Here is a 22,618-nt window from a genome sequence, read left to right on the forward strand (position 1 = left end):
GCTGCTCCTATTCTCAACAGCCTAACCTTTATTTTCTCACTATTATTGCAGGTTTATGTTTAGAACTAGATCTAAGAGGGACATGTTAGACATCCCTCACAATTTAAATTCAGTGAGTGAAACACCCAGGGATATAAATGTGTTATAAAATACCTCCCTAGCTGGGTGTAGTGGCACATGCACACAATCCCAGTGGTTCAGGAGGCTAAAGCAGGAGGATTGCAAATTCAAGGCCAGCCTCAGCAATTTAGGGAGACCTTAAGCATCATAGTGGCACCCTGTCTCAAAATAAAAATATAAAAAGGGGTAGGGATGTAGTTTACTGGTTAAGCGCTATTGGGTTCAATCCCTGATACCAAAACATTGAAAAAAAAATAACAAAATATTTCCCTAAAATCTTCTTAGTGTCTTTTCATTTAGTTGATCACCACTATTGTCCTGGAACTACTCTAGAATATTCCCTTTATTCAATTGGAATTTGTTGTCAACAAGGGTTTGTCGATTCCAGTTTTCTCCCAAGTCCCACTTTACAAACAAAAACCTCATTTTTTTTTTTTTAGAGAATTTTAATATTTATTTTTTAGTTTCGGCGGACACAACATCTTTGTTTGTATGTGGTGCTGAGGATCGAACCCGAGCCACACGCATGCCAGACAAGCGCGCTACCACTTGAGCCACATCCCCAGCCCCCAAAAGCTCATTTTTATCAAAAGGATTTGGAGTTAAACTAATTATTTAATCATCCATTACCTAGAGAACAAGACAGGATCCTGACAGTAATGAAACTAATAATTGTTGCATTGTCAAATAATCAAGGAGGAGAAATAGAGGAAGGAAAACAGCTCATCTGGGTAACAGGAAGTAGAAGGAGACATTTGCCTATAAAAGGAGCAGTCCGTAAGCCTCAGGTTACAAGGAGCACACAGCATAGCTGTCCTGAGCCCTGCTTCCTTTGCCGTCTCCCGGTGTTCCTGGAAATGTCAGGCGCAAATGATAGGGTCACTGAGAAGGTAAGTTTCCTTTCTCAAGGAATTAATTGTCTCACATTTGGTTTACACAGTCTTACTAGGTCTCACTTACATTTTCTTTTTGCTGCTATGAATCAATCCATTTCTGGGTGGAAGAAACCTCCATCTTGGAACCTCCTCCTCTTTCAGGTGGATCCTTAACTTTTCTTTTGATTGATACTCTATGTGTATTTGGGTGAGAATAAAAAGAAATAGTTTCCAACTCCTAAGGAAAAAATTTATCTTGTAGAGAGAGACAAGAAGTGCTGTAGCGGGTTAAGATAAAAATTGTAAAGAAATGGTCAGCTAAGTTAAAAAAAAAATGGGAATGTGTAATGTGACCAAAAGTCGGAAAGTAAAGTGACCGATTGCTTTTTCTCCCAGGAGAAGGAAGCAACCAATTTCCAATGCCCTTGTATCCCATGGGTTCCCAGACTAGACTTGATTCATCCTGGATAGTATAGGAAACTAAATTAAGATCCTCCTGTATTTACCGGGGCCACTGTTCCAGGCTAGAGGACTGCTTCAGATCCCCACTTTGCTCAGAGTGGAGTAATGTTCCACCAGTAATGTCAACTTTTTTTTTTTTCTTTTGTAAGCTGAAAAAGTGAATCTGGGAAGCATTTTGAAAAGTGCTATACAAATGTAAAAATCACAAATTGGAAGCTAAGAGTTTGAGAGCCTAAGGGAAGAGATTTAAATAGGGGGAGGGGTGAAGAGTAGTAATCCATTCTGAGATTACAATAGGGCTGGAATGGCATTCATTCACCCTTGGGGTTAAGAGAAAAAACACCGTCAGGACCGTACTCAAGTGTGTGTTACTCTGTGGCATTGCCCATTTAATTTCTGAGACTTGGTTTCCTGAGTTGTAAATCAAGAAAACCAATAAATTACCACAAGTGCACCATGAAGATTAAACAGGAGAAAGACAGCCAGCAACTACCTGTACTGTAGAAAACCTGGAAAAGTTAGCCCCTTCCTACCCACCTGCTTTTTAAACAGTATCCTTCACTCCTGGGATCATTCAAACACTGATGGTGAAGCCCTTCCTTCCGGTGCAAGACCTTGGGATCTTGCTAGCACTGCAAACAACAAACAAACAAACAAGCAACACTGAATGCTTCTTGGCAATATGTAGTTATCTTGAATGGAACAGAGGAAGGCATGCATTCTCTTCTGTCTGTCTGGCCCGGGCTAGACCAGTTCAGGAATTTGTAGGCTACTTTGAGTTTTTTCTTTAATCAGAATAGCATTAATGAGCCAGAGGATTAAGCAGACAGCATTCTAGAGGGTCAGTGGCTTTTTTGGCTGAAGTTACTCCTTTGAGTGAAAGTTGACAATAGCTTGAGTCTGATCTTTCTGCTGGAAGATAGAAAGACAATAATACATTCCATAGAGATTTCCGAGATAAATGAAAGTAACACATGCTGAAGAGATGTATGAGATAAATGAAAGTATTTGTTTTAGTTCATGGAGAGGAAAGAACTTGAGGAAAATCCCTCAAAGTCAAATCCTATCTTCTGTTTTCTCTTAATCACCCATTTCCTCATTATTTCATTTATCTAACAAAGGTTCAATACCACATTCAAGGAATCCCAGTACTGTCTCCATTCACCTATTGTCTCCTGAGTTTCTTATTTGTACCTTGTGCCTTGAAAGTAAGTAGTTTAGTTGTGTGGCATCAAGTGAGAAGATGTGACTGACTTTTCTCTTTCCAGAACTTCCTTGAGGAGCAATTCGATGAGGAAAATGTGATTTTAACACTGGTCCCAGTTACAGAGGAACAAGAATATCCAATAGAAACAAGTGTTTCTTCAACTGCAGAAATCAAACAGGAAGGTATCAAACCTTAAAATCCCAGGAAAAACAATAAGAGTATGAGAACAGAGACTGCTGGGTTAGTAGCACTGGGAAGCCCAAGAAAAGTAAAAAAGGTTGTTTTTTTTTTCCCCCTCCCCTGTTATCTACCTAAACAATACCCACCTAAATCCCACCTCCAGTGCCTGTGGCAAGAGATTTCTCAACTCCCATACTTCTCCTTTGCTAAGCTGCTTGCACTGCCTGGCTTTTAAGATGCAAAATAGGCACATGGGCTATTTTGGATAAAAGTGGCTGTTTTTTGTTTTTTTGTTTGAGTCTATTTGTTAGTTGGTGCTGAGAATAGAACTCAAAGACTCAGCTATTTTTTGAGACAGGTCTCCCTAAATTGTCTAGGCTGGACTCAAACTTGTACCCTTGTGTCTAAACCTCCCATTTAGTTGGGATTATAGGAATGCACTATCACATCAGGCTCACAACATAATCTTTTCTGTGTGTATGTGGTGCTGAGGATTGAACCCAGGGCCTCATACATGCTAGTCAAACACTCTACCACTGAGCCACATCCCCAGCCCAGAACATGATCTATATTTATTTATAAGGCTTCCAGACATAAAAGAGTCCAAATTCCCAACCATGGAGCTCAATCTCCTCATCTATAAAAATGATAATGAGCTGGAGGATTTCCTCAGTAGTACAGCACTTGCATAGTATACATGAGGCCCTGAATTGGATGCCAGAAATTCAAGAAAAAAAAAATTGTTGAAACATACTTGCCTCTTAAATAATTTTGAAAAATATCTAGTATTTGCTTGATGAGAATTACTGCTAAAATCTAGCCACTCTGAAAAGCACCCTTTTGTATCTGTTTCCAGTGCTTCATAGAAAGGCATCAAATAAGTATCTTTGGGATGATTTTATCCTCTGGGCCAATAATTGACTACAAGATGAAATAAATAGTGATGGGTTAGAATTAAGCAGAGTGAAGTCAGATGTGTTGGAGAGAAAAATGAAGTGGGCTGACTGGACCATTGTTGATTGGGGTAGAGTTCAGGGGTATATTCTTTTTATTTATTTATTTATTTATTCTTTTATATATATTTTTTTCAGGAGTATATTCTTTGGTGTCTGATATTTTGTGGTTAAAAATCTAGACACTTTGGAAGTGAAATCCAATATAATGTTCTATCCAGGTGGTCAAGGGCTATGAAAACAAGATGGAGTATGTAGTATTAAAAAAAAAAATAGAATTTAGAATTTTTAGAATTTTAATGTAGGTTGGAGTTCCAGGTCTGCCATTTTAATAACTGTGTGATCTTGGGCAAGCACTTTCATTCCTGAATCTATTTGTTCATTTGTAATATCAAGGGGAAAAATATATGTATATGTATGTGTGTGTGTGTATATATATATATAAAGTGGAAACTGGTTTGTGGGAAAAGTGAGAACATTTTTGTGAAATTATAAAAAATTGTATAAACCTAAACTACTTTGATTCCATTCTTTTTTCAGTCTGCTTTCCTGAAACAAAACCTAATTGTAAAATACAACCCCTTCCCTTGCCGACCATTTTGCCTCCAATTAATAAGGTTTCTCGGGATACTTTGAGAAACTGGTGCCAACAATTTAATTTGAGTACTGATGGCCAGGTTAGTACATGGGTGGGAATCCCCTGCTTCTTGATCTAAGGATAGAAACCTTTGCCAAATCTTAACTTTTATTTCCCTTTTAATTTCCTTAGAAAATAGAGGTTTATTTGAGGCTACAGAAGCATGCATATCCCGGACAAATATATGTAAGTGATGGGTGTGGGGCTGACAGTGAAGGTGGTCGGCTCTCTGTGTGGGTTGGCCTGCCTGCTAACGTGCTATGTATGTGGCACCTCCAAGGCAGGGTTTCTTAGCTGTAGCACTATGGACTTTTGGAACCAAATAATGTTTCTCTGTGTGTGTTTTAGAGGCAGACCTGTACATTGCATGATGTTTAGGAGCATCCTTAGCTTCTTCCTACTAGGTGGCAATAGCAGCCTCCCCCAACCCTGCACCCCCCATGGTTTTAACAATCAACAGTTTTTCCTAAGGGAACTAATATTTCTAAGCTCCCACACTGACATACACATTCAGGTCAGTATAGAGAATAATAAGGGGCTGGGGTACCCTAGCAAACACCTGTAATCTGGGTGGCTGGGGAGGCTCAGACAGGAGGATCATGAGTTCAAAGCTAGCCTCAGCAAAAGTGAGGCGCTAAGCAACTCAGTGAGACCCTGACTCTAAATAAAATACAAAATAGGGCTCGGGATGTGGTTCAGTGGTTGAGTGCCTCTGAGTTCAATCCCTGGTACCCACCCCCGCCAAAAAAATGAATGATATACTGGGCATGTGGCACACACACTTATAATTCCAGCTACTCAGGAGTCTGAGGCAGAGGGATTGCCATCTGGCTAGCCTGTAAAACTTAAATAGACTGTGTCTCAAGGAAAAAGAGAGAGGGAGAGAGAGAGGGAAAAAAAAGGGTTGGGGGTTATAGTGGAGTGGTAGAACATCATTAATTTTTTTTTTTTTTTAAATCAAGCTTTAGGTCAGTACCTGTATTTATTTATTTATTTTTAAAGGGAGAGAGAGAGAGAATTTTAATATTTATTTTTTAGTTTTCGGCGGACACAACATCTTTGTTCCTATGTGGTGCTGAGGATCGAACCCCGGCGGCAAGCATGCCAAGCGAGCGCGCTACCCTTTGAGCCACATCCCCAGCCTGAACATCATTAATTTCAACTTCCAGTTCTGCAAAAAATAAAAAAATAAAAATAACAAGGGCTAGGGACGGAGCTCATTGGCAGAGTGCTTGCCCAGCAGGTACAATTCCAGTAAAGTACAGGGAGAAACTATGATTTAAGTTAATACAAGCCACCCTTATGGAAATAACACTTCTCCAAATACTTACCATGAATTTCATTTTCAGGATATTCCTGAAACATCTCGGGAGGCCAGATTGAAGCCAGTTTCCAGGAAATGGAAGGCAGTGGCCAATGCAGCAGGGCTTCAGGAAAGTCATAATAAGGTTAAAAGAGAGGAAGAGACTAACATGATTGAAGTGGTAAATTCAGCTCAGGAGTCCATATTGGCATCTTGGGCAAGGATCGCTGCCAGAGCCAATCAGCGCAAGGCTGTGAATTCGTGTCCCATCCCTACTTCTGTGGAGGCCTTTTTGCTGCAAACCTCTGGTAAGATCAGCCTTAAGATGTGAGTACTAGACCCAAGAAACAGGTTAATGTTTATTACTGCAAGACTGTAAGGGGGCAAAAGGGAAGGAATTAGTTTAAATAACTGTAGATTAGAAATTGGATTCATGTGGGACTTCTTCTTTGGTGGATGAATAGCCAAGTTTTGTTTGGATGGATCTCTAGGCCAGGTGACTGGATAATTGTCCTTTTTCATCACGAAGCAGAATTCCAAAGTGGGAAGAAAGCATAATCTAATATGGTTGGTTAATCCCCTAAGGTCTTTTCCTCTTAAGGCATTCATAACAGTGAACACAAGGAAAGATGTTGTTTAAATCCTTGATTTAATTATCTCCTAAGTATGAAACATTGGTAAATTACTTGGCTTAAGCCCTAGTGTCATTCTCTATGAAAACATTATAAATACCTGTGTCCTAGAATGATTGTGAGACTATGTGAAACATATGACTTGTCATATTGGAGAGCAAACAATGACCATGGAAATGTTTGGTGCTAGGCTGAGGGTGTGGCTCAGTGAAGTGCTTGCCTAGCAGATCCGAGGTCTGAGATTCAATTCCCAGCACTGGAGGGGAAAAAAAAAATAGATATAAATGTTAATAATGTACTTAAGAATACATATATTAATAGGTAAACCACTTAGAATCCTGGACACAAAGCAAGCATTACAAAAAGTTAACTATCATTTCTCTTGTTCTATATAATTTGTGAACCTAGACGATGTTTTTTATTTACACTTCTTATGTTTTATTTATTTATTTATTTATTTATTTATTTATTTATTTAGTACCAAGAGTTGAACTCAGGGGCACTTGACCACTGAGCTACATGCCCAGCCCTATTTTGCATTTTATTTGGGGACTCACGGAGTTGTTCAGCTCCTTGCCATTGCTGAGGCTGGCTTTGAACTAGAGATCCTCCTACCTTAGCCTCCCAAGCCACTGAGATTATAGGCGTGCACCACTGTGCCTGAGCCCCGCACTTTTTTATGTATGTTATTTAACTGATTTATCAGCAGAATAGAAGGATAAAATAAAGAGTGACTTCCTGAGGGGTTGTACTGGAGAACCATCCAGATCTTGCCATTCATATTTGCTTCTCTCCCCTTCCCAGGTGTCAGGTGGTGTGTGGTCCATGGCCAGTTTCTTTCTGCAGAAACAGCAGGCTGGGTTCGACTGCAGTTCCATGCAGGTCAGACTTGGGTCCCTGACACTCCCAAGAGGATGATTTCCCTTTTCCTGTTACCTGCCTGTATGTTTCCACCCTCGGGACTAGAAGATAATATGTTATGCCCTGAATGTGTAAAAAGGTAACATTTGATTTTTTTTCTAAGCATGGCATACAAATAAAGGAGATGTGTAGATGGATTTCTGAATAATTTAATAGGAAAAGAAAGAATAAACATGCTATTTTCTTAAGGTGCTGTGTAGATCAGGCAAAAGGAGGAAGTAAAAAGAATTGAATTGAGTAGTGAATTAGCACTCACATAAATATGGCTAGTTTTTCAGCCTTAACAAAATATGTGACATGGAGCTGTATATAGTGGTGCCTATATGTAATCCCAGCGATTTAGGAGGATCACAAGTTCAAGGCCAGCTTGGGAAAACTAGGAAGACTCAAATTTATTTTTAAAAGTAAAAGAAAGATAAGAGCCAGGAATGGAGTGCCTGTGAGTTCAATCCCCACTCCCAAAAACGTGATAAGTCAGAAACTTGTCTTTTCGTCTCAATGTAAGGGACCTGTTTAAAGGGGTGGGGAGGAATTAGAGTTTTTACCACATGTCAGATAACTACCTGGAGATACAAAAATTGGAAAATCCATGCAGCATACTGGAATGGAAATGAATAAGAGAAGCTCTGAAAATATATGGGAAGTAGCTATAATAGAGTAGTTTAGGGATGTTTCCAAAGAGGTTATATATACTCAGGGGGAGCTTACCAGTTGGAAAGGAATCATTTGGGCCTTTTTAAATGGAAATAGCCAAAACCAATATGAAAAAATTATGATGCACTTGGAAACTGCAAATAGGTCAAGATTATTAATACATATATAATGAGTGAATCTGGGAAAAGGTGAACAGACCAGAAAAGATTTTTATAGTCTCATAGTTTCATATGTTACCCTATAGGTCATTATATATTATTGCTCAGTCATTTGGGGGGGGGACACAGACTTTTTTTTTTCCTTTTTCTTTTTGGTACTTGGGATTGAACCCAGGTATGCCTAACCTGAGCTACAACCCCAGTCTTATTTATTTATTTATTTATTTATGTATTTATTTATCTATCTGAGCTACATCCCCAGTCTTATTTACTTATTGATTGATTGAACTCAGGGGCTCTCAACCACTAAGCCACATTCCCAGACCTATTTCATATATATTTAGAAATGGGGTCTCACTGAGTTGCTTAGTACCTTACTTTTTGCTGTAGCTGGTTTTGAACTCATGATACTCCTGCCTCAGCCTCACTAGTTGCTGGGATTACAGGTGCCCAGCTTTGAGACAGACACTTCTTTCAGAATATAATGATTACATAGCCTCTAGGAAAAAAACATACATTACAAGCTGTTTTAGATTTTAGAGAGACCATAAAAGTAATCTCTCCCATACACACATTCTTCCTACTCCTTTCTCTTTTTTTTTTTTTTTTAACTTTTTTATTCTTTTCAGTTACTCATGACAGTAGAACGTATTTTGACATACATACATGGAGTATGACTTATTCTAATTAGGATCCCATTCTCGTGGTTGTACATGATGTGGAGTTACACTGGTCATGTGTTCATATATGAACATAGGAAAGTTCTGTCCGATTTGTTCGACTGTCTTTCCTATTCCCATCTCCTCTCCTTTCCCTATACTCCCCTGCCCAATCTGGTGAACCTTCACCCCCTTTTTGAGTCAGCATTCGCAGAGAATATTCAACCTTTGTTTAACATTTTGGGATTGGCTTATTTCACTTAGCATGCTAGTCTCTAGCTCCTTCCATTTACTGGCAAATGCCATCATTTCATTCTTTATGGATGAGTAATATATTCCATTGTGTATATGTACTAATTGTTTCTTCATTTTTTAATGGGAGTATCATAAGTGTGTATAAATGGGGAGGAACTGTGGGATGGGAAAGTATAAAGATGACCATTGCAATAAACAGGAGTCCTGAGAATAAGTAGACAGTGCTGTTCCTCTGTTAAACATGTACCCTTTAAAAATATATTTTTAAGTACTTTTTTGTAGTTGTAGATGGGTATAATGCCTTTATTTTATTTATCTATATGTGGTGCTGAGGATCCTTGCCTGGGCTATGCAAGTGCTCTACCACTGAGCCATAACCCAGCCCCTCCGTGTATCCTTTTAACTCACTATCCTGTATGGGGGTAAACTGCTCAGGAACTCCAGAATTGCATTTCTTGTTTATCAGCCACTTTCAAGGGGTTAGTGTTAAATGGTATCTACTCTAGTAAATTTTTTTACAATTCTTTTCTAACTTGTCTCTTAGGAATAAGAAGATGATGAAAGGATTAATTATAACAAGAGAGAAAAAGCAATGCACTGTAGGGAGACCAAAAGGTGCCACCTTAAGCAATGTTGAAATACTATTTTGATCTGAAGGCAATTGAGAAGAAACAGACAAAAAGTTTTCTGCTTTCCAACTATTGGCCCCAAAACAGGACATAAATTTGCAAATATTCCTCTTCCCTCCCAGGACAAGTGGTGGAGAGCCCATAGGTAAATCATCACACAGCCTGATGAATGCTGGGCTGGTTTCTGACCATCCTTTAATTTTCAGTGTCTCCTGATCATTTGTGTCAGACTCAAGTATTAAACATATATATATATATATATATATATTTTTTTTTTTTAAGTAGAGCTGCTAGGTTTATGGGGAAACTGAGCAAAAGAGTTCTTTTATGCTTCTCTTTAATATTATTTTTTTTGGGTGCATACTAAGATTGAACCCAGGGACACTCTACCACTGGGCTATAACCCTAACTCCCTGCCTCTTTTTTTTTGTTTATTTTTTGGTGCTGGGAATTTAACCACTGAATCACATCCCCAGCCCTTTTAATTTGAGACAAGTTCTTCCAAGGTTGCTTAGGGTCTCACTAAATTGCTGAGATTGCCCTTGATCTTGCAATCCTGTCTCAGCCTCCTCTAAGTAGCCGAGATATAGGTGTGCATTATCTCACCTGGCTTTAATATTAACATGTCCTATTAGTGTTGTACATTCCTTAATTGATGAGTCAATATTGGTATATTATTAATTTTGGTGGTGGGTGGGGTACCAGGGATTGAACTCAGGAGCACTCAACCACAAAGCCACATCCCCAGCCCTATTTTTGTATTTTACTTAGAGACATGGTCTCATGAGTTGCTTAGCACCTTGTTAAATTGCTGAGGCTGAGTTTGAACTTGAGATCCTCCTGCCTCTATCTCCAGAGCCACTGTGATTACAGGCATGTGCCACCAAGCCCAGCCTATTATTAATTATTAACTACCTATTATTACTAGTTATAATGAATTATTATCTTTATGTGACACTGAGGATCGAACCCAGGGCCTCACACGTGTAGTCAAGCACTCTAGGGCTGGGGATGTGGCTCAAGTGGTAGCGCGCTCGACTGGCATGCGTGCGGCCCGCGTTCGGCCGGGGTTTGATCCTCAGCACCACATACAAAGATGTTGTGTCCGCCAAAAAACTAAAAAATAAATTTTAAAATTCTCTCTCTCTCTCTAAAATAAATAAAGGCATTGTGTCCATCTACACCTAATAAATAAATAAAATTAAAAAATAAAAACATACATGAGAGTAGAGTGTATTAAAAAAAAGCACTCTACCACTGAGCTACAACCCCAGTTGTATATTTGGTTTCATGCTTTTTGTTGAACGTTTTATGATTTTGATCTCTGTGTGTGTGTGTGTGTGTGTGTGTTTGTGTTTTACTAGGGATTGAACCCAGGAAAACACTACTACTAATCTATATTCACAGCCCTTTTTATTTTTTATTTTGATATAGGGTCTCAGTAAATTACTGAGGCTGGTTGGGTGTGGAGATACACATTTGTAATCCCCCAGAGACTTGGGAGGCTAGGTCAAGAGGATTGCAAGTTTGAGATCAGTCTCAACAGCTTAGCAAGACCCTGTCTAAAAATAAAAAGACGGGGTGTGGCACAGTGGTAAAGCATCCCTGGTACCCCCCTCCCCCCCAAAAAAAAAAGTTGCCAAAGCCAGCTTTGGATTTGCAATCCTCCTGCCTCAGTCTCCCAAGTAGTTGGGATTATGGCCCCCACCACACTTGGCCACTGACTAAGGTTTGACGTGTATCCAACATTCTGCATGATAATTCATAATTATCTAGGCCCTAATGCTCCATTCCTCAGTTCTACCTGTTTTTCCTCCCGCCAAGCCTCTATAAATCAGATCTTTTTACTGACATTGTAACTTTGCCCTTTTTAGGATGCTTTATATTTAGAATCATACACATGTATTTTAAAATAGTCTGAAATCTGTATTTAAGGTCTCTTCATGTCTTCATGGATTATTTTTTTAGTGCTAAGTATATCCATTCTCAAGATATACCACAGTTCATGTATTCATTCAGCTACCGAAAGACACCTTGGTTGCTTCCAAGTTTTGGCAGTTATGAATAAAGCTGCTATAAACATCAGTGTGCAGATTTTTGTGTGTTGGGAGGGGTAGTACATAAATTTTCACTCATCTGAGTAAATGCCAAAAAGCATGGATTCCATGGTAGGAGTTTAGCTTTGTAACAAACTGACTTTTCAAAGTGGTTATGGCATTTTGCATTTCCACCAGCAATGATGGAGCTCTTTTTTTTTATTCTTGGTGGTGCTGGGGATTGAACACAGGGCCTTGAGCATGCAAGGCAAGTACTATACCAACTGAACTATGTCCCCAGCCCAATGATAGAAGAGTCTCATTGCACCTCATGCTTGTCACCATTTGCCATTGCCTGGGCTTGGGTTTTAGCCATTCTAACAGGTATGTAGTAGTAGTATCTCATAGTTTTAGTTTTGCAGTTCCCTAATGACATGAAGTTCGCACCTTCCCATATGCTTATTTGCCATCTGTATCTTTTGGTGAGGTGTCCATTGCAGTTTATCCTTGTTCCTTTACAGTTAGTGGTCCCCCCCTCAAGATTTTTTTTATCTTGAGTTTCTATAGTTTGGATATAATATGCCCTAGATGTAAGGTTTTTTGATGCTTATCCTCTGAACTTCCTGGATCTGATTTTGTGTTATTAATTTTGATATACTCAACCATTGCTTCAAATATTTCTTCTGGTATTCTCATTACATGCATGAAAGCTTTTTACTATTGCCTCATCAGACTTGTGCATTCATTTCTGTCTTTCATTCTATTTTCTTTTTGCATTTCTGTTTGGGGTGTTTCCATTGACATTTCTTCAAGCCCACTGACCCAGTGCTTAGGTGCGTCCAGTCTGTTATTAAGTCTGAAAGGCAAGCTTCATTTCCCTTACAGTGTTTCCGTTTCTACCTTTTCATTGTGTCAGAGTTCCTGTCTCCACTTGGCATTGCCCATCTGTGCTTGAGTGTTCATTTTTTTCCATCAGAGCCCTTTGTGTGTGTGTGTATTTGTATAAAAAATTATTGGGCTGGGGATGCTAGCGCGCTCTCCTGGCATGCGTGTGGCCCGGGTTGGGTTCGATCCTCAGCACCACATACAAAGATGTTGTGTCCGCCGAAAACTAAAAAAAAAAATAAATAAATAAAAAATATTAAAGAAATTCTCTCTCTCTCTCTCTCTCTCTCTCTCTCTCTCTCTCTCTCTGTCTCTTTAAAAAAAAAATTATTATTTTTGGTACTGGGGATTGAACTCAGAGACATTCAACCACTGAGCCATATCCCCAGCCCTATTTTGTATTTTATTTAGAGACAGGGTCTCACTGAGTTGCTTAGTGCCTTAATGTTGCTAAGGCTGGATTTGAACCCACAATCCTCCTGTCTCAGCCTTCCTTAGTACATTAACTGAAGTTATCGTAAATTTCTGGTCTGATAAGTTTAACATCTCTGTCGTATCTTAGTCGGATTTTTTTTTTTTTTTCCCTAAGTGTTATGTTTCCCAGGTGGGCTCTGAGCTCATGGGCTCAAGTGTCCTTACCACCTCCTCCCAAGTAGCTGGGACTACAGGTCCCTGCCACTGTGCCCACTTTCAATCTGGATCTGTCTTTACTTTTGTTTTATTTATTTTGGTTTTGAGGATTGAACCCCTCAGAGGTGCTTTACCACTGAGCCACATTCCCAGCCCTTTTTTATATTTTGAGATAGGTTCTTGGTAAATTGCTGAGGCTGCCTTTGAACTTGTGATCCTCTGCCTCAGCCTCCCAAACTGTTGGGATTACAGGTGTAGGCAATCACACCGAGCTCTTGCTCTGTGCTTTAAAAACCATGTTTAAATCTTTTGCTATGCCTTATAAAATTTTGTCAAAAGCCCAATTCAATGTGCTGGCTAAAAGAAACTAGGTACTAGTTCACGAGGAGGCTTCTTTTGGGCTCCTGTGGCAAATATTCTAAATATTCTCAATATCTACCTGTCTTTTTTCCAATATTTGGAACAACAGTTTGCTCTGTGATATCAGTTGCATCCTGATTATGAATTGTTTTTCAAGTTTGTTGGACTTGCTTTTCCTTTTTTTTTTTTTTTTTTTGACTTTTCTTTTTTGTGTGGATTGAACCCACAGCCTCACACACCCTTGGCTTTTTCTTCTTAGATTGGGAGTTGTATGTTTTTCACATGCTGGACCAGAAATATTCTTAGTTCTTTTCTTTTCCTTTTTTTTTTTTTTTTTCTTATGTTATACCAGGGATTAACCCCAAGTGTACTTAACCACTGAGCCACATTCCATCCCTGTTTATTTTTTTATTCTGAGATAGAGTCTCCCTAAGTTGCTTAGGGCCTGGATAAATTGATGAGGCTGGCTTTAACTTATCATCCTCCTGCCTCAACCTCCGAAGTCAAGGCCCCCAGCATTTTTTTTTTTTCTTTCACTGGTGCTGGGAATTGAACCGAGGGCCTTGTGTATGCTGGGCAAGTGCTCTGTCACTGAGTTTCACATCCAACTTATTCCTTTTAAAATGTTTAGGCATGTATAATCATTAGAAAGGTACTTAGGTTTATAGAGTAAAATATTTTTAAATTTTGAGAAAGGGTCTTGCTGAATTGCCCAGACTGGACTTGCCTTAACATCCCAAATAGTTGGGATTACAGTCATGTGCCACCTTGCCCTACTCAGCATTTTTAAGTTTAAGATGACTAAATGGTCTCCATAGAGGTTGTTCCAATTGGTGGTCCCACTAGTCATATACAAGAATGCTGGGCACTTTGATGCATGCCTGTAATAACAGAGACTAGGGAGGCTGAGGTAGGAGGATTGCAAGTTTGAGGATAGCGTCAATGATTTAGTGAGATTCTGTGTCAAATTTTAAAAAGAAGGATGTAGCTCAGAGGTAAAGTGCCCCTGTTTTCAATTCCCAGGACCAAAAGAAAAAAATATAAATATGCTACCTGTTGCCATATTAACAACCTTTTGGTGTTTTGTCAGATTTATTTGGTAAAATGAGATTTTGGTGTTTTATAACAGTTTTAAGGGCTCTTATCACTAAAAAGCTCTGACTCTTGGTCCTGTGGATACCCAATGGGTATCTACAAATAGAAGAAAAGCTTAACCTCACTCTTTCTCTTTTTTTTTTTTAACTATGCCTCTTCAGTTTTCTTTTTTTTTTTTAATTTTTATTGTTGGTTGTTCAAAACATTACATAGTTCTTGACATATCATATTTCACACTTTGATTCAAGTGGGTAACATCACTCTTTTTTACTTTGTGTTTTCTTTGTTACCTTAAACTTTGGGTCATATTCCTGCTCCACTCTACCTATAGGCATGTTAAATGTTTAAGGAGTTTAAATACTAAAATTGTTATTCCTCCCCCTTTGATGCTGAAGTCACCAAGAGTAACTAGGTATTTTCAGGATTTGCAGGGACATCAACAGATCATCAGTCAGCTTTCACTTTTTGGCTGGGGGGCAGTTTTGGGGATTGAACCCAGCTGGGGTTAACCACTGGGCTACATGCTCAGCCCTTTTTGATTTTTTATTTTGAGACAGGGTCTTGCCAAGGTGCCCAGGCTGGCCTTGAACTTGTAATGCTCCCATCTCAGCCTTCCAGAGTCCCTGGGACTATGGGCATATGCCCCTTGCTCAGCTGTCAGTCAGCTTTTACAGTGTCATGTTTCAGATCAACTCCCCCATGTCTTTCACTCCCTGCCCCACTGAGGCCCAGAAATCTCCAGTCACTGCCCTAAACCTGCCAAGAACAGTGAGTCTTCCAGACAGATCACTGATGAGACTGCCTTCCTATGTGGGAGCAGCTGTAATTTTGAGAACAGAGACTATCCCCCTAAGCAGGAACACCTGTCTCTTGGGAAACAAATTGCCCCTCAAGCCATAAGATATTCTCAGAGCCTCAGGGAGCCAGAGCTGAGATAATGATCAGCCAGACCACTGTTGGAGCAGTACTGCTTGCTTGGCCATGCATGTTCCTTGCACCCTTCCCTGTATAATCTGGAAGTTCTGTCAATACCCCAAGACAGGGCTGCAGATGCTTGATCCCCCTGTCTTTCTGATATAGCTATATTTAATATATTCTTGCCTTGCACAATTTTTCTGTTTGGGACAAGTGGCCAGACCTGATTTGTTGGGACTCCCCAAAGTCAGGCCCCCTCTGACCTAGGACTCTAATAACATTTTGTTCTTTTGTATGTGTAGGTTTTGTTTTGTTTTGGTGGGGGCAGCTCCTGTACGGGGATTGAACTCAGGGCCTCACACATGCTAGGCAAGGGTTCTACCACGGAGCTACATTCCCCAAGAACTTGATTTTGAAACAAGGTCTCACTCAATTGCCCAGGCTGGTGTCAAAGCCGAGATCCTCCTGTGTATCTGGGATTATAGGCATGTGTGGGAAAATGCCAGATGCCTGACTGGTTACTTGCTGAATTTTAAATATTGGGTTCTGATCCACTTGGAAATCTTTCTACTCCAAAATATGAGCTCTGTGGGTCTCTTTCTTTCCTTTTTTTTTTTTAATATTTATTTTTTAGTTATAGGTGGACACAATATCGTTATTTTTTATTTTGTGTGGTGCTAAGGATCCAACTGAGTGCCTCAGGCATGCTAGGCAAGCGCTCTACCTCCAAGCCACAATCCCAGCCCAGGTCTCTTTCTTTCTTTCTTCCTTTTTTTTTTTTTCAGTATTAGGTATCAAACTTAGGTCCTCTTGCATGCTAGGCTAGAACTCTGCCACTGAGTTATAACCCCATTCTTCTATATTTCTGTTGATATGTATTTACATATGTAAGCATGTTATACCTTTAGTGATTTTTCTCATTATGTCTTTTAAAATTTTGGGGGGGAACTGGGGATTTAACCCACAGACACTTTACCACTGAGCCACATCCCCAGCTCTTCCCCCCTTTCATTTTTATTTATTTTGAGGTAAGGTCTCATTAAGTTGCTGAGGGCCTTGCTAAATAGCTAAGGATGGCCTTAAATTTGCAATTCTCCTGCCTTAGCCTCCCGAGTCACTAGGATTACAGGTATGTACTGCCTCACTTGACTCATTATGTTTTATAGTTTGTTTATTTATCATGTTTTTTATTTAAAAAAAATTTTTTTTGAGCCCAGGGGTGCTTAACCACTGAGCTATATTCCCAGCCATATATATATATATTTTTAACTCTGGGACAGGGTCTCTCTAAATTGCTTGGGGCCTCGCTAAATTGTGGGCCTTGCTAAGTAGCTGAGACTAACCTTTGAACTTGTGATCCTACTGTTTCACTTCCCAAGTTGCTGGTTTTATAGGCATGGGCCACCATGACCAGCTATCACGTTTTTAAAATAAGATCCACTTGAAAATAGCAGTTAACAGATTTGTAATGTGAAAACATTTTTAAAACTTTTAATGAAAAATTTGTAGCAATTTAAAGATATTTCTATTTATAGGTATATTGTTGATTAGGATACATGAGGCAAGATAATAAAATGTCAGAAAATAATGCAATGTTTTGGGGGGTGGTACTGGGGATTGAATCCAGGAGCACTTTACCACTGAGTCACATCCCTAGCTCCTGCTTTGTTTTTCCTTATTTTTTTTTTTCATTTCAAGACAGAATCTTGCCAAGTTGCTTAGAACCTCACTAAATTGCAAGGCTGCCCTCAAACTTGTGAGCCTCCTGTCTTAGCCTCCTGAGTTGCTGGGCTTACAGGGTGAGTCACTGAGCCCAGCTAACATGGATCTCTTAAAAAGTGGTGATGAGCTAGCTGGGTGTGGTGTTGCACTCCTGTAATCCCAGCGACTAGGGAGACTGAGGTAGGAGGATCACAAATTCAAAGCCAGCCTTAGCAACTTAGTGAGGCCCTAAGCAATTTAGCAAGACCCTGTCTCAAAATTTTTAAAAAGGGCTGGGGATGTGACTCAGTGGTTCACCATCCCTTAGTTCTATCCCTGGTACCAAAAAAAAAAAAAAATGAAAAAACTAAAAAGTGGTGCTGAAATGTATAAACATCAAGTTCACCTATAGCAACGTATCTTCTAACATAATTTTGTCTCTTATAAAGTATGCTGCCGTAGTCACCATTTCCACCTTCCCCCAGGTTTGAGTGGGTGGGTGTTGTCTTCAATGCAACTGAGTTATCAATCAGGGTTCTCCAGAGAAATAGAACCAACAGGATCCATAGATATGTAGATACACAAGAGGAGATTCATGTCAGAATGGCCTCACTTAATTAGGGCCATGGAGTCCCACAGGTGCTATCTGCAAGCTGGGTGGCCAGGAAAACCTGGTGGTATCAGTCAGTCCTAGTTCAAACACCTAAGAACCGCGGAATGGAGATGAATTCCCAGTATAGAGAAAAGTGGGGAGGTGAGGAAAAGGAAGAAAAGGGACCTGCCACCTCAATAAGAGAAAATTTGCTGTTCCTTGGACTGGCTGCTCCATTTGGGACTTCCCAGGATTGGATGATTCCTGTCCCCTGCTGAGGGAGGATCTTCACTCAGGCTGTTGATTCAAATGATAATCTCTTCTCCAACAGAGATGGGGACACAGAAACATTTCCCTGCTCTCAGACCAGCCCTTAATGCAGTCAAGTCAACACAAAATCAATGATGGCATTATGGCTTCTCCTCTAGGAAAGCTAATAAAATGATTTGACACTCATGGATAGAACATTTTGGGTGTAAGGATACAGCTCAGTGGTACATCACCCGCCTAGTATGCTCTGGGTTCAATCCTCAGTACTGCTAAAAAGAGAAAAACAAAATTACCTGTGTGGCAAGGGATTTTCTTCCCCCCATAAATTGAGATCGTCTCAATCAATTAAAAAATTATCTGGAAAACAAAAGAACAACTCTTCGGATTCTCACCCCCTGTGGTAGACATTGGGGTAGTGGTGTGGGCCCAATCCAATACTTAAATTCCTAAAGTGAAGGTAGAGGACTCATTTAAAAGTTACTTCTGGGGGCTGGGGATGTGGCTCAAGTGGTAACGCACTTGCCTAGCATGCATGAGGCACTAGGTTCGATTCTCAGCAACACATAAAAATAAAATAATTATGTCCACCTAAAACTAAAAAGTAAATATTAAAAAAGTTACTTGTAACTCAGTGTTATATATTAACCTTCTTCAAGAAAGAAGCACAGTGGTCCATCGCCTCCTCCAAAAGAGTCAAGAAAGTTAAGATAGATGAGTTTTAATTAGGCAAAGTAGACAGTGATTTCATTATTAATCACTTGAGCTGGGGAGGAAGATCTGCGACACAGTACTTGCCTAACATGCAGGAGGCCCTGGGTCTGATCCCCAACACTGCAATAAATAAGAACAACATAATCATTTAAAGTAGCTATCTAATTTAGTCTTTTATGAATTGGTGGCACTGATGAAACCCAGGGTCTCATGTGTGCTAAGCAAGTGTCCTAATTTATTTTATTTTTTTTAGTTTAGCCTTTGTTTTCCCCACCCCCCCCCTTTTTTTTTCAGTGGAGGTCCTGGGAATTGAACCCCAGAGTGATTTGCCACTGAGTTAAATACTCAGGTCCCCCCCTTTTAATTTTTATTTTGAGGCAGTGTAACAGTGGTTCGTCCCCTTTATGCTTTGAATGCAACCCTTGCTTCTCTGCCACCTTGACTTATTTTTAAAATGACATTCCCCCCATTCTTTTTTTCTAGACCCCTCCCTAATCTCAGGGTAAACAGGATTACCTTCCCCCCCTCCCCCCCTCCTAGTCAGAGTTATCTGTCCTTGAGCCCACACCCACTACAGGAGTGAAGTAATTCAGATTTAGGCAAGGCACCAAAGATCTAAGAAATGACTGTCTCCCAATTTAACAAGGGAATTATGATTCCCAACAGAGAACACTGGAATATAGCCTTTAAGTGACCTTAAAAACCTCCTATTTCCCCTGATGGTTACCACCACAACCTCTGGGACAGAAGTTCCCTGTGTTTCTCCTTTTCTAGCAAAGCAATAAAACTTATTTTCCCAAAACTGTGTCCTCATATTGGACTGGCATTGGGGACAAGGATGGAGATTTCAGTAATAAACTGGCACCCCAGATAGGACTTGAGAGCAGCCCCCACTCTGGCCTGGCCATCCAAGCAGGATGCAAGGTGGTGGTGAATGTGTTGAGTGCCAACTGCAGGAAAGTTAGGTGAGTTTGCCTGGGGAACAACCGGAGCAGCTATTCCAGTGAGTAAAGGGAGGGACAGAGGGATCAATCCAGTAGCTACGGAAGTTCCTTTTACTTTGGGAACTCAGGCCTTAGCTCCCTGAACATACAGGTTGCTCCATCTGTTACTGCCCCTTTAAGACCTGAGCAATACTGGTCCACTTTGAGAAAATGGAAACTGAACGCAGTAAAGTCATGATATCCTTGCCCATCTGGTAAATCCTCTGGTGTGCACAATGAGACCCTCAATTCCTCACATCTTGTGCCCCTTCATTGAAAGATCTGGTCCTTCTTATGGGGACATCTGTGACACAGCAGGTTTAGACATCACAGTTAAGAGAGAATCTAGGGATTTTTATTCTCTTCTGGTCTGTTGTAGGCTCTCATCTGTTTTTTGGCCTTGGGTTTGGGAATTTCCTCTGGTTGTCTGTGTTTTCCTTTGTATCTGTTACTGCCACTTTAAGACCTGACAATAACTGCATTGAGCCTATAGGTAGTACCTTGGGAAGAACTTGGCTGAAGGGGCCACCTACAGGTATAAGCCTGTCTAAGGGAAAGATGTTTTACTGTAACACATTCTGGCCTTTGAATGGTTTTTCTGAATTATTATACAGTCTTGCAGTTGGAGTTGGTCTGTCAGAGGGGAAACATGGGAGAGATTCTGCCTCTGGTGTGCATGGACTGCAGGACACCAGAAGAAAGGGTTAAAAAAAAAGATTTAAATCCTTTCAAACCAGTGCTGGCAGTCCTAGTACTGTTCTCAGCCTGGCTTCAGGCAGCTGCAGATCATTTCACTATGGGTCAGAGACACCAGCCCTGGGATGGAAAAAACAAAAGCAAACAAAGAAAAGCTACCTGGTTTGTAGAAAATTGGGCAAAGGGAACCTGGCCTCTGCCCTGCCTTCCAGACCTTCTTACCCCTGGATGCTGGAGGTTGCTGGCCACAAAGGATGTGGCAGTAGGTTTCAACACTGTTACTTTATGAGTTGGGGATAGGAATGGTCTCCCTTTTTATGATCTGACAGGACACCCTGTTTGGCCAGGGGATATCCTTTACTGGGGCAGAGCAATTCTTGCTATGACAGTATCCCACCAAACTAAATGCATGGGAAGACTGGCAGGATAAACGGCACCCCTTGAAAAGATAAAAACAAACTAAAGCAACTCGTGTTTTGTTGGCAGCCTCTGCAAAGGGATCTTCAAAGAAGCCTAAAGAAAAGAATGGAGAAGGCCTTCTCCACTGAATATCAATATGCTTAGTATAAAAAAAGACCCAGGGGCTGGGGTTGTGGCTCAGTGGTAGAGCATGTGCCTAGCACCTGGAGGTACTGGGTTCAATTCTCAGCACCACATAAAAATAAATAAAATAAAGATCCATTGACAACTAAAAAACATTTTTTAAAAAATACCCACAAGGAGCCTTTGGGTACAATTGACAATGGGGAACCCATTAAAAGTTGATGGCTTTGTGATAATGATACAATAAACAGGTCGGGATCCAAAATATCTTGTGCTCCAACCCCTTGATATGAAGCAAAGTCTCAAACATTAGCCCCACATAAATGTGATTCTTTTTGTTCTTGATTAGGTTGGTTATATTCTCAGTTGATAAATTTATCATTTTTCAATTCTGGTGGCATAAAGTCTTAAAACTAGGTGTCAGCATGGCTGCTTTCCTTAATAAGGCTCTTAGGGATTGTCAGTTTTCTCACCTTTCAAAGCTGATTTTTTTTGGGAGGGGGGTGAAATATAAAACCAGGGGTGCTTACCACTAAACTATATCCTCAGTCCCTTTTACTTACTTATTTTTTTGCCAAGTGTGATGGCACACACCTATAATCCAGTGATTCTCGAGGCTGAGGCAGGGGGATGGCAAGTTTGTGGTTAGCCTCAGCAATATAGCAATACCCTATCTCAAAATAAAAGTATTGAAGTGTTTCGGGATTGGGGGAGTGTAGCTCCATAGTATAGTGCCCTTGGATTAAATATCTAGTACCACAAAATTTTTTTTTCGACTTTGAGACAGGGCCTCTTTAAGTTGCTGAAGTTCTCTCTTAATTGCTAAGGCTGACCTTGAACTTGCCATCCTCCTGCCTCAGCCTCCTGAGTTGCTGGGATTGCAGGCATGTACCTGTACCCAGCTTTTTCCAAGCTGTTTTTTAGCCTCTTCATTACATCACTCTAACCTCTGTTTCACTTGTCACATGTCATTTTCTGACCCTGGCCCTCCTTCCTTCCTCTTATAAAAACCTTTTGACTGTTGGGCATACAAGGATAATCTAGAGTAATTTTGCCATTTCAAGATCCTCAATTTGGTCACATCTGCAAAGTCTCTTTTTGCCATATAAAGCAACATATTCACAGGTTCCTGAGGTTAAGACATGGGACGTCTTTGGGTGGGAAGGCATCCTATCACACCAAAATAAAGTCATCATCTTCAAACAGTTCACAGTCTCAGAGAATAGATGATACATGACAGATAACAGATAGATAGATAGCAGCCCCAGGTTCTATGAGAATCCACAATAAATACCTATCTGGACTTTAAGTACCAGGCAGAGTTAGGAAACAAATTTTACAAAGAAAAGGCCCTGAAACCAAGTCATGCTTAGGATGGAAAGAAAAATTGAATGTGTTTTGATACAGAGACCAGTGCTCATGATGCATGAAAGTGAGAAAAATGTGGTTCATTTTAATAACTCTAATAAGATGAACTCATGATATATAGTATATGGTAGTGGATGAGCTAAGAGAATCATAAATCTTTCCCCATGATTTTTAAATTATTAAATTAT

General features: G+C 40.1%; 1 protein-coding gene across 1 annotated transcript; it reads left to right on the forward strand.

Moving 5' to 3' along the window:
• The first annotated feature begins 779 nt into the window (after positions 1-779).
• On the forward strand, positions 780-9,666 carry Dppa2 (developmental pluripotency associated 2). The gene is given in 7 exon segments (XM_046464056.1): positions 780-1,010; positions 2,726-2,882; positions 4,338-4,474; positions 4,567-4,620; positions 5,784-6,045; positions 7,174-7,369; positions 9,561-9,666. Coding segments are annotated over 7 exon segments (1,143 nt in total).
• Positions 9,667-22,618: the final 12,952 nt, after the last annotated feature.

The sequence above is a fragment of the Marmota monax genome, unplaced genomic scaffold (assembly GCF_021218885.2).
Source record: "Marmota monax isolate L192 unplaced genomic scaffold, Marmota_monax_Labrador192_F-V1.1 WCK01_AAM20220418_F8-fsc00156, whole genome shotgun sequence".
Lineage (NCBI taxonomy): Eukaryota > Metazoa > Chordata > Mammalia > Rodentia > Sciuridae > Marmota > Marmota monax.